Source organism: Siphateles boraxobius, unplaced genomic scaffold, assembly GCF_051911475.1.
Source record: "Siphateles boraxobius isolate OS27281-9 unplaced genomic scaffold, OSU_SipBor_1 25, whole genome shotgun sequence".
Classification (NCBI taxonomy): domain Eukaryota; kingdom Metazoa; phylum Chordata; class Actinopteri; order Cypriniformes; family Leuciscidae; genus Siphateles; species Siphateles boraxobius.
Window position 1 is genome coordinate 8,076,872 of NW_027508866.1, and position 14,487 is coordinate 8,091,358.

Consider the following 14,487-nt stretch of genomic DNA (forward strand, 5'->3'; position numbering starts at 1 on the left):
GTACAAATTTGCAGTCTAGACTAAATTTATTTCCTCATCCAAGTTGATTATTGGCACTCAGTAAAAAAGGTCATTACCTGCTGTGACATCTGGTATCAAACTCATAGTTCAATATTGTAAAATATTATTCGAAACTATATCAGACAAAATATTATTTAACAAAAGTTCAATACTTTAAAAACACAAGCTTAATTAATGTCAATAATGAATAATAATCATTTAAACACAATTCTTATTAAGCGGGTATTCTTTTGAAAACATGAAAGATTTGCAAATAATAATATAGGCTACTGTATAATATTATACAAGCCATAGCATGAATTACACCAAAAAGCACATTTTTAAATGTAAAGCAGTTGATAATTTGTTTGAGCAGTTGAAGATCAGATAGCAATAAAAGTGAGGGTTCTCTCTGCCATCTGAGTGGTGGCCAAGTCTGCAAGAGGAACAGGGCAATGAAGGTCTCTGGCAGTAGCAACACTGGCCTTGGTGTTGTGAAAAAGGAAAAGTGGAAAATTATGAAACACCCTATATCCCTAATGGACATTCAGTCTGGCAGGCTGCTACAGTATCTCTCACAAATATCATATTTTTTTCATATTTTAGTTTCTTTTGGGGCTTATTGAAGTTTGTGTAATGACTTACAAAGTAGATTATTATTATTAATACTCATAATAAAATATTTGGGTCTTGGGGTAGATTGAATAGACTTTATTCAGAGCAGCGCCATGAAAGGTATAAAGCGAGTCTGTGAGGGATAGACTGTATCAAAAGCTGTATAAAGCTCCTATAGATCACTTATAACTTTCCACAGCTCATGTTGTCTGGAGTTTTTTTGTCGACTGAAATTTCTTGGACATTTTTTTTTTGCAGTGTTTTGTGAGAAGAACAATCAAAAAACACATTAAATAACAGTAGCTAAAGCCCACTGAAGAGATGCATGTCTATCCCTCTCAGCCTCGCTTTCATTCCAGTTAAAAAAGATGGCGCTGCTGTGAATAAGGTCTATACTTCATAAAGTTAAAATATATGAGTAGCCTATAATGTGTGTTTTTAGAAAGAGTGGACAATCGGTGTTGGTCATTGGTCAATAAAGTCTAGGGGAGGGGCTAAAGTACCTCCCACCTGATTGGCTGGGCGCCCATCCCCGTCCAGTTTACCTTGACAAACCTTTAAAACCTCCAGATCAGATGAAGCGATAACCAGTCAGAGTCAACAGTCTCAGCGCGGACCCTAGTAGGGTTGACAGCTAAAAGCCAGCTCGGCTATTATCGAAAATTTATCAGGCAGAATCATTTTTTTTTTAAAATAAAAACTTGACAACCGTTGACTACGCCTTCATTTCTGACAGCGAAGGCGGTTACAGTTTGATTGACAGCGCTTTCAATACTCCTCCTCCAGAGGCGCTTAAATGACAGGCGCGCGCATGTGAGCTCGCGTTGATGCCAGTGCAGAGAGGGATGCTGTAGAGCAGCTCAACTTCCACCAGCGAGACTTATTCTGTTTAATTTATCATTCGTGCCTCAATCATGAAGACCATACTCGCTGCATATTCCGGTGTCCAAAAGGGTAAGTAAAAAGTGCTAATTTAATTTGTTGTTCAAATTTGTGTGTATTCATTTTTATTTAGCCTAATTTTACAGTTCTTCTATATTTATAAATATGAAATAATTTATTACATACTTTAGGCTATTCCATAATAATATAATAGTTTTTGTGTAACAATCAGGTGGTCATAGTTTAGACACTTTCATGGAGGTATTGAGCGGTTACAAAGTCTCCACCGTGTTCGGTGAATGAGAGGGATAAAAGTGTTACGCATCAGTGTCTTACTTCGCAGTGTGAATGATTTTTGTTGTTATTTTCAGTCAGTTAATATGGGATTGAGTTGTCTTGTGATTTGATTCTAAGGGAAGTGTGTGTGCTTTAGTGTCTTAATTGTCTTTTCTGGTGGGGCTTTATGAACTGTGTAAAATGTGCGTCGGTTTTGTGAATAATGAATTAGAGGTATTACGGTGTTGGTTGTGTGCTCTGATTCTTCGGATACAAAAGCAAATATCTTTATGTTTTACACATTCAAGTTTTAACCACAACTTGTTATTACTGGTATGTTACTTCTTTGTCACAGTCATGAGATGCATGACATGTATTCCTAGGCTTCAGACAGACCTATAGTGTTGAGAACAAGCATTCCCACAACATTAAGCTGGGTAATTCCGATTGTCTTTTAAATCCTGTGTAGGCTCAGGCTCCAGCATCCTCTCTGCCTTACATGACCTGCCGTCCGTTCCCTGGCTGACACGATCCAAGATCGTGAAACATCTGCAGATGATCTCCGTCCTGCAGTTTGTCATGACATTTCTTGCCATGGGTGAGTGGAACAGTTAAGTTCTTTACGAGACTTAAAGGGATAGTTCACCCAAAAATGAAAATTCTGTCAGTATTTACTCACCCTCATGTTGTTCCAACCCCGTAAGACCTTCGTTCATCTTCGGAACACGAATTAAGATATTTTTGATGAAATCTGAGAGCTGGATCACTCCTCCATAGGCTTCAAAAGGATTGAAACTTGCCGGCCTCGAAAAGTTATTAAAAACATTGTTAAAATAGTCCAAGTGACTACAGTGGCTCAATCTTAAGTTTATCAAGCGTCGAGAATACTTTTTGTGCGCAAAAACAAACCAAAATAACGACTTTATTTCAACTATTCATTTCCTTCTCTGTTGGCCTCTAGTCAGTTAACATAGTGTGATAGCGTAGAGCTACATCACACGTAGGCTCACTATTAGACGATGCTGGTAATGTGTGTGATGCATGTGACGTACAACAACAGAAGCTTACGCTATTACACTAGTGAACTGACTCGAGGCCCACAGAGAAGGAAATGAATAGTTGAAATAAAGTCGTTATTTTTGTTGTTTTGTGCAACAAAAAGTATTCTCGTCGTTTGATAAACTTAAGATTGAACCACTGTAGTCACTTGAGACTATTTTAACGATGTCTGTAATAACTTTTCGGGGCCTGCAAGTTCAATCCCTCAAGAAGCCTATGGAGGAGTGATCCAGCTCTCAGATTTCATCAAAAATATCGTAATTCGTGTTCCGAAGATGAACGGGGTTGGAACAACATGAGGGTGAGTAAATACTGACAGAATTTTCATTTTTGGGTGAACTATCTTTTTAAGTTGAAGGCTTAGAGAATTTACAATGTAGGACATTGTGCTGCCTTACTGAACTCACTTATATGAATTATTTTTGTTGTTTATGAAAGGTCAAGTCTAAATGCTCTTTTTGCTCTTAGGCATTGGCTGCTCTCTGCTGCTTATGTACATGTTTTGCACTGACTGCTGGGTAATTGCCGCCGTTTACACTGCCTGGCTCATCTATGACTGGAACACCCCAAAACAAGGTAAAGATCTCAGTCATGATTAAAGCACATCATGATTCAATCTGTTCAGAAGTGTGGGCTGCTTGTTCCGACTGTGTTTGCATTTGTTTTATTTGTTAATGTTCCAACATCTTTATCTTAGGAGGCCGCAGATCGACCTGGGTGAGAAATTGGACTGTGTGGACATACTTTAGAGACTATTTTCCCATTAGAGTGAGTGACTTTACATCTTATACAACATTACGGTTTGAATGAAAAGAATTCAAACGGCTTAGACACTGAACAGCTAATAGTTAGGTGAATACAAAGATAAGCCTCAAAACTGGAGTTATAAAATGTATGGACTTTGCAAATCTGAAAGTACAAATCCTTATGGAGTCCTGCAGAGTTTAAGTATAGATTTAAAAGGGACAGTGCACACAAAAATGAGTCTATCATTATTTACTCAGCTTCATGTTGCTATAAACCGGTTTGACTCTTTCATCGGAAAATACGCTATCGTTCAAAATTTTGGGTTTGACAAGATTTTGTAATGTTTTTGATAGAACTCACCCAGACTGCATTTATATACTGTAAGCAGTAATGTTGTGAAATATTATTACAATTTAAAATAACTATTTCAAAAAGTAATTTATTCGTGTGAAGTCAAAGCTGAAATTTACTCCAGTCTTCAGTTTCACATGACTCTACAGCAATCATTAATGTGTTGATTTGCTGCTCAAGAAACATTTCATATTATTATCAGTGTTTGTATTTATATTTAATATTTTTGTGGAAACTGTGATACATTTTCCAGGATTTTTTGATAAGAACATAATTTATTTGAAAATATTTTTTAACAAATCTTAATTGTCCCTTTTGATTAAATTAATGCATCTTTAAGGACCCCATCTTTTGAACGGTAATGTAATTAGCATATTCTGACTAGCATGAAACGTGTAAATATGCATTGATTAGTTTCGTACTGATCTTTTCTCTCCTTGACATTCTTGTTGGGTTGGGTGGATCTTGATGTGAGCTGTAAGAGCTCCTCTAGACTTTGCTCGTCCTGATCAGTAGAAGCTTAAGCACTTGTTATTCTGTCCGTCTTGTGTCTTACTTCTGATATATGAACCAGAACACAGGGCTTCATAGAACAACTAGGTGAAACAGGAACTCAAACACAGATTGGAATAAAACAAATATCTGCTTGAGGAACGGAAAAGTGAACTGTGACCTCTTTGACACACTTCTCTATAAATTCAATCTTTAACTATAGTACTATTTAAATGCAAATCTTAATTTGACGTATTCAAATTTAATTAAAACCCTTAATACAAAGGACTCTCACAAAGGAATGCCCTGCCTAGGCCAGTTGGCTTGGACGTTTAACTTTGCAGCACACGTAGTGCATTTAAGTCACGTGATGAGATCATAACTTTGCCAGTGTTACAGTGTGTGCCAGCAGTGATAAGAGTGAGGAGAAATACAGTAAGGTCAGCGGTGACTAAAAATTGTCTTAATGAAAAATTGGATAGATATAAGAATGATTAACATCAGATTAATTTCAAACAAATTTGCTGAGAAAATGGGTTCATTAAGAACTAGATTAGAACTATAGATATTATATGTGTATATATATATATATGTTATTATAGATAAAAAACTGCCCTTGGAGTGTGCTTTTGACTTGGACCAGTAAACGAACACCTAGCGACCGACCACCCAGGAAACCTTATTACCTTAAACTGGATAATTCATCCTAAAATGACGATTAAGTCATACATTACTCACCCTGGTGTTGTTCTAATGCTGTATGTCCTTCTTTCTTTTATGGACCACAACAGGAGAAAAAATGTGCCGCTCGCGCTCATCCTTAAAATGACAGTGAATAGCGACCAGCATCAATCTTTTTTAAAAAGGCGCAAACGCATCACAGAATGTTCCAATGCGACACATGTTGAATGTTCTGGGGGTAAAACTTAAATTTCATATCGTATGCCCCAGAACACTTGGAATGTACTGTTGAATATACATATATAATACTGTATATGTGTCGCATGGGATCATTCTGTGATGCTTGATAATATTCACTGCCATTAGGTTCATAAAAGAAAGAAGGGCATATGGCATTATGGTGACTAGGGGTGGCACGATCTGCCTTTTTTACCTCTGATACCGATTCCGATACCTGTGACTCAGTATTGGCCGATACCGAGTACCGATCCGATCAAATATTAAAATAATAATTTAAAAAATAGTGCCGAATTACCTAATAAACTGAATCTGTATGCTGTGGGGAAGAGACTGTGATTATTCTTTTGTTAAAGGTATCAAAGCTTGACTTAAACATTATTTTCCTTACTTTGTAAAACAATACAGACTAAATATATACTATATAATTAAAAGACATTTCTTTTAAAATTTTAAGCGCAACTTTTTAATGAAGCAGCAACATAATATGATAGATTGGACAGAACAACTAAAGGCTGATGTATACTTCTGCGTCGGACCTACGCCGGAGCCTCTGCGCCGTAGACTACGCTTTGGTTTTAATTTATACTTCTGCATCGTTGTCTGCGTTGACGCACGCAGAGGGAGCATGTGAAACCCGAGGGAGCGGTTTGAGCAGACCAATCACAGCGCTTGCGTCCGCGTAGAATTGACGCGTTGTTACATTTTTGGAGAGGTGCACGTCAGGGTACGCCGAAGGGTACGCGCGCTACGCACAGCCTACGACGTAGCTACTGCGTAAGTTTAACGCAGAAGTATAAATTGGGCTTAAGGCTATCAATAAACTGCCATTGCGCGAAAGTATTGTAATATGAAAGGCTCCAATTCAGAGCGGCACGAAACACTTATGGGCATCCCGTGCGCTCGAAGCAACATGGAGTCACGGCGCGCAGCAAATACATATACTTTATTTATTCATTAGTTTGAGCCTTTTAACAGTTTTACATTTCAGTTAATGTGCGCGTGAATAACAATTATATCACTCTCTACTCCAGTGTTGTGATCTGTTGTGATCACCCGGGAAAAAGTAACATGTGAAACTCCAGCAAGTTAAAGTCCTTTTATGCAAACCATAGACCTTTATCTACAGATCTACAGTATAATAATAGGAACATTGACTCATCTTGGAGAGAGTTTCATCATGTTGACTGTCGTACTCGAGCGCAACGCGCTGTTTGACGCTGAATGGAGAATGACTGACAGCCGCAGCGGAGGGAAGCACTTATAGGTGAACTTGAGTTTAACGACTTAAATCTGTACCTCACATTAAACTATTATGTAGGCTAATGGCTTCAGAAAACTTTTAACACAGTACACGAAAACATTATGGTGCCTTATAATGTTTTTATGCCTTTTGTGTTGTACAGAGATGGAAAGAGTAATAAAATATTCTACTCAAGTAAAAGTACTACTACTTCAATGAAATTTTACTTAAGTACAAGTAAAATTACCGGTCTAAAAATCTACTCAAGTAAAAGTAAAAAGTAGCTCATTTAAAACTTACTCAAGTAAAAGTTACTGAGTTAGGCTACCGGTACTTTTTTAACAGTGGGGGGTGGGTGAACAGTGGGTGGGGTGGGGTGGGGGGACTCTACCCTGTAGGGTTGTAATGGTATGAGATTTTTACAGTATGATAACGTCTCAGAAAATACCACGGTTTACAGTAGGCCTATTAATCAATTATTAAATAAACGGTATTATTAAATTATGGTTATTATTATAATCATCAGTTAAAATTACAGTTATATGAAAGAAAACAGTTTTTTTTGGGGTTGAACGAATGCTTTTATTATAACAAACTTGAAACAATTTGTTTTGTTTTGTTTATTAAAATTTCAATAGAACATGTCTAATCAATTAAATTCAATACTTGAAAATGAATTAGATTACCAACTCATTTTTAACAATAATAATTTATTAAATTTTTTAAGAATAATATAGTCCTATGAAATGTATTTTTTTCAGAAAATTAATGTTTCTTTTTATGATTTAATCCAAATATATTATCAAAAATGTGGCAATCAAATGAAAATTTAAACTTGTGTTGTTTTATTTTTTGGGGAAGAGCTGCAAAAAACAGATTTACTAAATTAAACCATGAACAAAAAATATATGCCTTAATTAATGTTTTAGTAAATTGTATTATTATTGTTGTTGTTATTATTATTATTTTGAGAAGTACGTTCTAATAATATATATTATAGTAATATATTATTAATATATTATTATATATTTATATATATTAATCATATATTAATATATTATTAGTAATATCTAGTAATATATTTCTGTCATAATTTCTCCTAGTTAAACCAAACTTTTATTTTGACGGGTTGTAGTGAAGACCTGTTTCAAAGTGTAAGCCTATTTGAGAATGGTTTTTCTCAAATAAAATGATGTAAATGCTCATTAGGCGTTCTCTCAGAGCAGCTCTGGAAATTTTCATGGATTCATCATGTACTCAAATTGTTTGTGAGACGCTGAAAACACCACGCGTACTTGAGTATGTAGTAGACAAAGCGGAGCAGCTCATTCACACCGATTCACAGAAACGCAGAACAAGCAGGTTATATATTTACATAGCAGTATTTTTGTGCTTAAATATTCACAGACCATGTCGCGATTGGATTTATTGCACAGTTCTACTTTCCATGTATTCATCCATCCATCTTTTTGCGTGTTTTACGTGACATCTTCTGCGTTGTGTAAATTCGATTTTCATGACTGGATTCCGGGGATTCCCTCTGCATCACGTAAATCATTCGGCTTTAAGTTATAATCGGGACATACCTTTATCTGCAGGAGGGATGGTGTCCTATGTAGCTATCCTCCTTTTGCAGCCACTTTGTGTCCACATTTTTTGCAAATTGGATATCTACCCTCGAGGACAACCACACTTTTTTACATCCAAAGTATTTCCATACTGGCCATAATTCGCTTCATAAAAATTCAAGGTTCGCTTCGCTTTCAGCTTCAGCTGGGTCTGCGTCACCTTTTTTGCGTGTTTGTCCTCCCGCCCTTCAATCAATGCAGTAGTTTCCGGAGTGTGATTTTTTTTCTCCCTTGTATTATTATTTGTTTCTCAGTAACGGATATGATTTCAAATGTAGCGAAGTACAATACTTCAAACAAAACGTACTTAAGTAAAAGTAAAATTACAGATTCTAAAAACTACTTAAAAAAGTAGAAGTACACAAAAAAACGACTTAATTACGTAACGCGAGTAAATGTAATTCGTTACTTTCCACCTCTGGTGTTGTATAACAATATATACGTACAATATCGGAATCGGATTTGGATGGTCTCGTCTGGTCGATACCCGATCCGGAAAATATCGGTAGTATCGGAGCTATACCGATACTGAGTATTGGATCGGCGCACCCCTAATGGTGACTATGGCATTGGGTGATTTATTTTCATTTTAGGGTGAACTATCTCTTTAAGGTGTGGTCATTTTAAGGTGTGGTCAGGGTGAATTGTCATGGTCAAAATCATTCATTCATCAGTCATTTAATTTATGAATACACACAATTGTGAATTTCTCTTGAGGGCGAAACATTTCCTCACCCAGATTTCACAAAGAGATCAAGTTGGTCACGAGATTTCGCTGTGATGAGCAACAGAAACCTTGTTTTGGCAACATCTTGGCAACTACTCACAGCACCATATTATTGTGGAAAGAATAATATTAATTTGATGTATAATAAATGTGTTGTTTTGAGTCTAAGATTTCTCTCAAAAACAAGGGCAACTCCACCTGCAAACGTACTAAAGACTAGACTTTCTCTTAGCCTCCTCCAGATGGTTATACATCTCGCTCCGACACAGGATCTGTCTTAAATCCTTTGATATTTTCATCCGTTAATGTCATTATGTAACACTGACTGCTGTTTATGTACAGAGGATAAGCAGCTCTTAGGTATGTACAGCTTCTTGTACATACTCATTCACTTCCGTGAGAGGCTAACTGTTGCTCCGTTATATCTGCCGCAAACATTAATACGAATGACATGTCTGTCCTTAGTTATCTGCTAAAAAGAATATGTACTGTATTAGGACAGCAGATAAGTGCTTAATGATAATTTCTGATAAGAAAATGTGTTTGTGAACAATATAATGTACACACGCCTTTACTTAGATAAAGTGTCATTACTGACCTATGTCCTAAATCTAGGAAAACAGGTCTTTTGAAAATGCATAATACAGCTATTAGTTCAAATGAAGTTGTTTAATAAGATAAGTTAATCATTTCTCACTGTGAAATTTAAGCATCACATCCTATATTTATAATCGCATAGTAAACAATGCAAATTAACTAATCTCCTGCTACATTTTTCTCTGATTATTTGCAGCTTATCAAGACGCATAACCTGCTTCCTAGCCGAAACTACGTTTTTGGCTACCATCCTCATGGCATCTTCTGTTTTGGTGGTTTTTGTAACTTCGGGACAGAGGCCACAGGATTCTCCAAGATATTCCCCGGAATTAAGCCATCTCTTGCCACATTGGCTGGAAACTTCCGCTTGCCAGTGTTTAGGGATTACCTGATGTCTGGAGGTACCTATAGCTGCATTACTAGTTTCATTTTATGGATTAAACCATGCATTCATTGATTGCAATTGCATCATGTATCAGTGAGTGAAGAGTAAACTTTCTAAATGCAGGAAGTTCGTTTTTTGTCTGATTAAAAATAGGATCATAGTTGTTCTCTGTGGTGTAGATAAGAATCCTGTAGTCAAGGACCTCTGAGCTTTGTCCTATTGCGTACAGAGACCAGCATGTGCTGAAGTCAATATTTTTTGAAGAACTTCTGTTGAAACCTGCCCTATGTACCCACTGATTGATAGACTATTCTTCCACCTTCTTATAAGAAACAAACATCAATAGTTTCTTAAAAAACTGTCAAACAAATATTTTCCTCAAAATTCCAATATAATATAATATAATATGATATGATATAATAATACAGTTTTGCAGTCTGCTGCTTTAAATGCTTGTGCTCTTTAAAGCGGGATGAATTCTAACTGGCTGTCAGCAACAAAATCGGACGTGAGCTGTTCCATAAATGTTGTTTCTTATGCAGAAATAGCATTAAAAATGTGCTGTCCAACGTGTGCACATGAAATGGAAGTTGCGATATCTTTTCTTTCCTATTGTGCCGAGCGAAAGGGCTTCTAGAACAAGAAAAAATGTAGGAAAAGACTCCATTTTGTCTATTGATTGGATCGTTGTTGTGAGTGACAGGTTGTCCCGCCCTCGCACTAGTAAACACATCATCAGAAAAGAGAAAAGATGAGATGTCGTTGCAAGAGAGAGTTGCAGCTATTTTAATTCAAGATTATGAGGGCACGTGAATAAAAAGTAATGTGCACGAATAACTCATTTATAATAAATACTACAATAATTGTTTTTATTTTAAGACGATTTATTTGTTTTAGTTTGACATTTTTATGTTCCCTCATGAACCCGTTTGGGATACAGTAAACGTTCACCAAAGTTCTGACACTATACCCTTCTGTTTCTCAGGTATCTGCCCTGTAAATCAAAACTCCATTGACTACCTCCTGTCTAATAACGGTACTGGCAACGCTGTGGTCATCGTGATCGGAGGGGCTGCAGAATCTTTGGACTGTGCCCCGGGGATGAACGCCGTCACGCTGAAAAAACGCAAAGGCTTTGTGAAACTGGCCCTCAAGCATGGGTGAGAACCGCAAGTCATTTTCCTCACCACCTTCCCAGTATTGTTTACTTAAAGGGTAAGCTCGGCGTTTTACAAGTAAAGCCCTGTTTTAAGACCTGTTTTAAGAACTGTTAAGATTAAAATTTGGACACATGCTGCTGTCACGAGAATTTTAGGTTTTTGTGTTAGCACCCCCCACCTATACATGTAAATAAACGAATAGTTTCATAGTGGCACTGGAAAAATCATTCACATAAATGGTCAATGGACTGCATTTATATAGCGCTTTCACAGACGCAATGGCCACCAAAGTGTTTTACATGTTGCCTCACATTCACCCATTCACTCACTCATTCATACACCGACGGCGGTGTCAGCCATGCAAGGCGCCATCCAGCTCGTCGGGAGCAGCTGGGGTTAGGTGTCTTGCTCATGGACACCTCGACACTTGGTCAGGTGGAACTGGGGATCAAACCACCAACCTTTCGGTTTGGAGACAACCTACATTAACCACTGAGCAACTGCCGCCCCATAAACACCCCATAAACACATAAAAGCGTTAAACTTTAGTTTACAAAGACGTGAAACTCACCGAGTGGTCTGGGGTGTTCACTGATATGCTCACGCAAAAATCTCTGCAAAAGATGCTTTCCAACAGGTTTTATCGTAGTTTTTGGAAGAATGTCCGGTTGTGAGGCGTTGGAAAAATAGGTCCACAGTTTTACAACGAATGGTAAAACACCAGATTTTAATCTTAACCGTTCGATTTCATCAGAAACGATCTTAAAACAGGGCTTTACTTGTAAAACGCTGAACTTACCCTTTAAGCTCTAGTGCGGTGTGGAGGCTAGGTTTATGCTGGTAGTAGCTTGAGTTTTGCTTGAAGTTCTTAGTCCTCTGATGCTATCATACCTGTTCAGGTTTTCTTGGTCATCATCAGTAAATGGCAGGGTTGTTGCAGGTGAAGCAACACAAAACCTTTAGAAATAAGCACTTGTTGGACTAGCACATTTTATGATCAGAAATGTAGAGAAACAACAAGAACTCTGCCAATATTTTTGCTCTGAATGGAACTACATCATTACAAAGTAATGCATAATAATACACAGAAAATCCCTAACTATTTAAATCTCAAAGAAGCTTATAAGATAAGTGCTTTTGAATAAATTCCTAAAAATTACCTCTCTCACAAAAAATTAAACTGATTCTTAAATTGACTATTGCATATTGTCTTTGTATTTTAAAATGTGTATTTTTTTTTGTCATTATGATACATTTTTAACTTCTTGTTCCCCTCTCAGTGCTGATCTGGTGCCCGTCTACTCATTTGGTGAGAATGAGGTTTACAAACAGCTGATTTTCAACGATGGTTCTTGGTGGCGTATGGTTCAAAAGAGGCTTCAGAAGATGTTAGGCTTTGCCCCGTGCCTGTTTCATGGTTGTGGACTGTTCTTCCCAGAGTCATGGGGTTTTGTACCTTACTGCAAACCCATCACTACTGTCGGTGAGTAACACCACATTTGTCACCAAACAGATGTTTTATGTTTTTATATATTTTTTTGTTAGCCTTTTGCTAAATTACTTAGAGTTTGATAGAGTAAATAAAATATAACAAATATATATACAGTTGTAATTTATAAAATTATTCAACTTCCATTGCAAATCTGCTTTATTGGCAAAATTTAAAGACTTTCAGCTTTTTGCAACGAACAAATCAAACAAAAGTAATTTAAATTGCTTAACAAAACAAACGTTTCGAGTGGTTTCCCCAAATTCAGCTGAAAGTGCAACTTTTAATGACTTATGCAGTCTCAAAATGATTCAACCCCTTAATAGAATCCCTCACAACAGCACAAATCTGCAAAACAGGTGTTGTCTCAAGCACACCTGATGCAACTGATCAAGGGCTTCATTAGTTGCACCAGGTGTGCTTAAGCTAGAACACATGAAATATCTGAACTGGCTAGGTTTGTTGAGTGTCACGTTTGACTGTATCTTAGAAATAGGGCTTTTTTAATGGTCCAAAAAGTTAAGAGAATATATAATCCCCCGTCATAAACAAGGAGCAGGTTACAAAATATAAGCAAAAAGGATAAGCGAAAGCACAAAATATTCCTAGAGACACCGTTGGAAGAATAGTTCGCAAGTTAAAAGTGTGTAAGGCATGATGGATTTATTTAATTATCAGGAAATACCAGGAGAAAACATCATGCTGTCAGTGAGAAAGCTGAAGCTTGGGCATCATTGGACCTTCCAACAGGACAATGATCCCAAGCATGCCTCAAATTCCACCAAGGTTTGGTTGCAGAAAAATTCCGGAAGATTCTACAGTGGCCATCACAGTCACCTGACTTGAACCCCATAGAAAATCTCTGATGGGATTTGAAGAAGGCGGTTGCAGCACGCAAACCCTAGAATATTACTGAACTGGTGCCCATTGCTCATGAGGAATGGGCTAAGATTCATCAGAAATGCTGCCAGAAGCTGGTGTCTGTTTATACATCTCGTTTTCAGCAGGTCACAACAGAAGAAGGACGCTCTACTAAGTAATAAAGATGCTTGCCATAAAGGGGATGAATAATTTTGAGATTGCAGAAGTCATTAAAAGTTACATTTTCAGTTGAATTTGGGGACACAACTTGTTGTGTTGAGCTATTTCAATTTCTTTTTTTTTGTAAATATATATATATAAAAATAAAAATAATAAAAATAAATAAATACATATTTATTTATTTACCGGCTTATTGCTGGTATTTAAATATAATTAATATGTGTATATGTATATTTGAATTATACTAGATATTCTACTTATTCTATGGGTTATAATGAGACATACAGTGCCTAAAATAGATTTATACAGTTCAAGGACAGTCTCTATGTTGATAGAACTGCTCTTTCAGCTTACGGTCGATATTTGCTGACATCAGAATCCCATTAATGGTTAAAGTGTAGACATTTGTTGACATGAACTTGGTTTAAGCGTTCAATGTGCCGTGGATGAACTTTATAAAAAATGTTTCTCTCTTCTACAGTTGGTGAACCCATCACAGTTCCAAAAATTGAGGAGCCGAGTCAGGACGTCATAGATATGTACCATGCTATGTATATCAGGTCCCTCAAGTCTCTCTTTGACAATTACAAGGCTCGTTTTGGTCTAAATGAGAGTGACATCCTTCTAATTCAATGAAAGAAAGCATTGAGGAATAGTAATAACTTTATAAAAGAACACTCTGGAACATACGCCCCCTAACTAAAATGCCTGTTCAGAGAAGGTGAAAGAAATCAATGCGGTTTCTATTCAATAGTGTAAACTGTACTGAAATGTACTGTTCTACATGGGATGTTGGGAATCTAGCCTGTGTCACTTCTGCTCATCGCCACTGGGTGGCAATCCATAATAAATACTTCGCAGACTGCCAAGTATAATC

The 14,487-nt window shown here is 36.9% G+C and overlaps 1 protein-coding gene across 1 annotated transcript; it reads left to right on the plus strand.

Annotated features, from left to right (window-relative positions):
• Positions 1 to 1,384: 1,384 nt before the first annotated feature.
• dgat2 (diacylglycerol O-acyltransferase 2) lies at positions 1,385 to 14,274 on the plus strand. Its single transcript, XM_077242353.1, has 8 exons — positions 1,385 to 1,569; positions 2,243 to 2,371; positions 3,301 to 3,408; positions 3,530 to 3,600; positions 9,732 to 9,936; positions 10,906 to 11,080; positions 12,361 to 12,563; positions 14,092 to 14,274. The coding sequence occupies exons 1-8, from the start codon at positions 1,530 to 1,532 to the stop codon at positions 14,244 to 14,246; spliced, it is 1,086 nt and encodes a 361-aa protein (XP_077098468.1). The 5' UTR covers positions 1,385 to 1,529; the 3' UTR covers positions 14,247 to 14,274.
• Positions 14,275 to 14,487: the final 213 nt, after the last annotated feature.

Coding starts and splice junctions, on each gene's coding strand:
- dgat2 (XM_077242353.1), top strand. CDS start 1,530: ATGAAGACCATACTCGCTGCATATTCCGGTGTCCAAAAGG. Junction 2,372..3,300: donor CATGACATTTCTTGCCATGG/GTGAGTGGAACA, acceptor TTTTGCTCTTAG/GCATTGGCTGCTCTCTGCTG. Junction 3,601..9,731: donor GAGACTATTTTCCCATTAGA/GTGAGTGACTTT, acceptor GATTATTTGCAG/CTTATCAAGACGCATAACCT.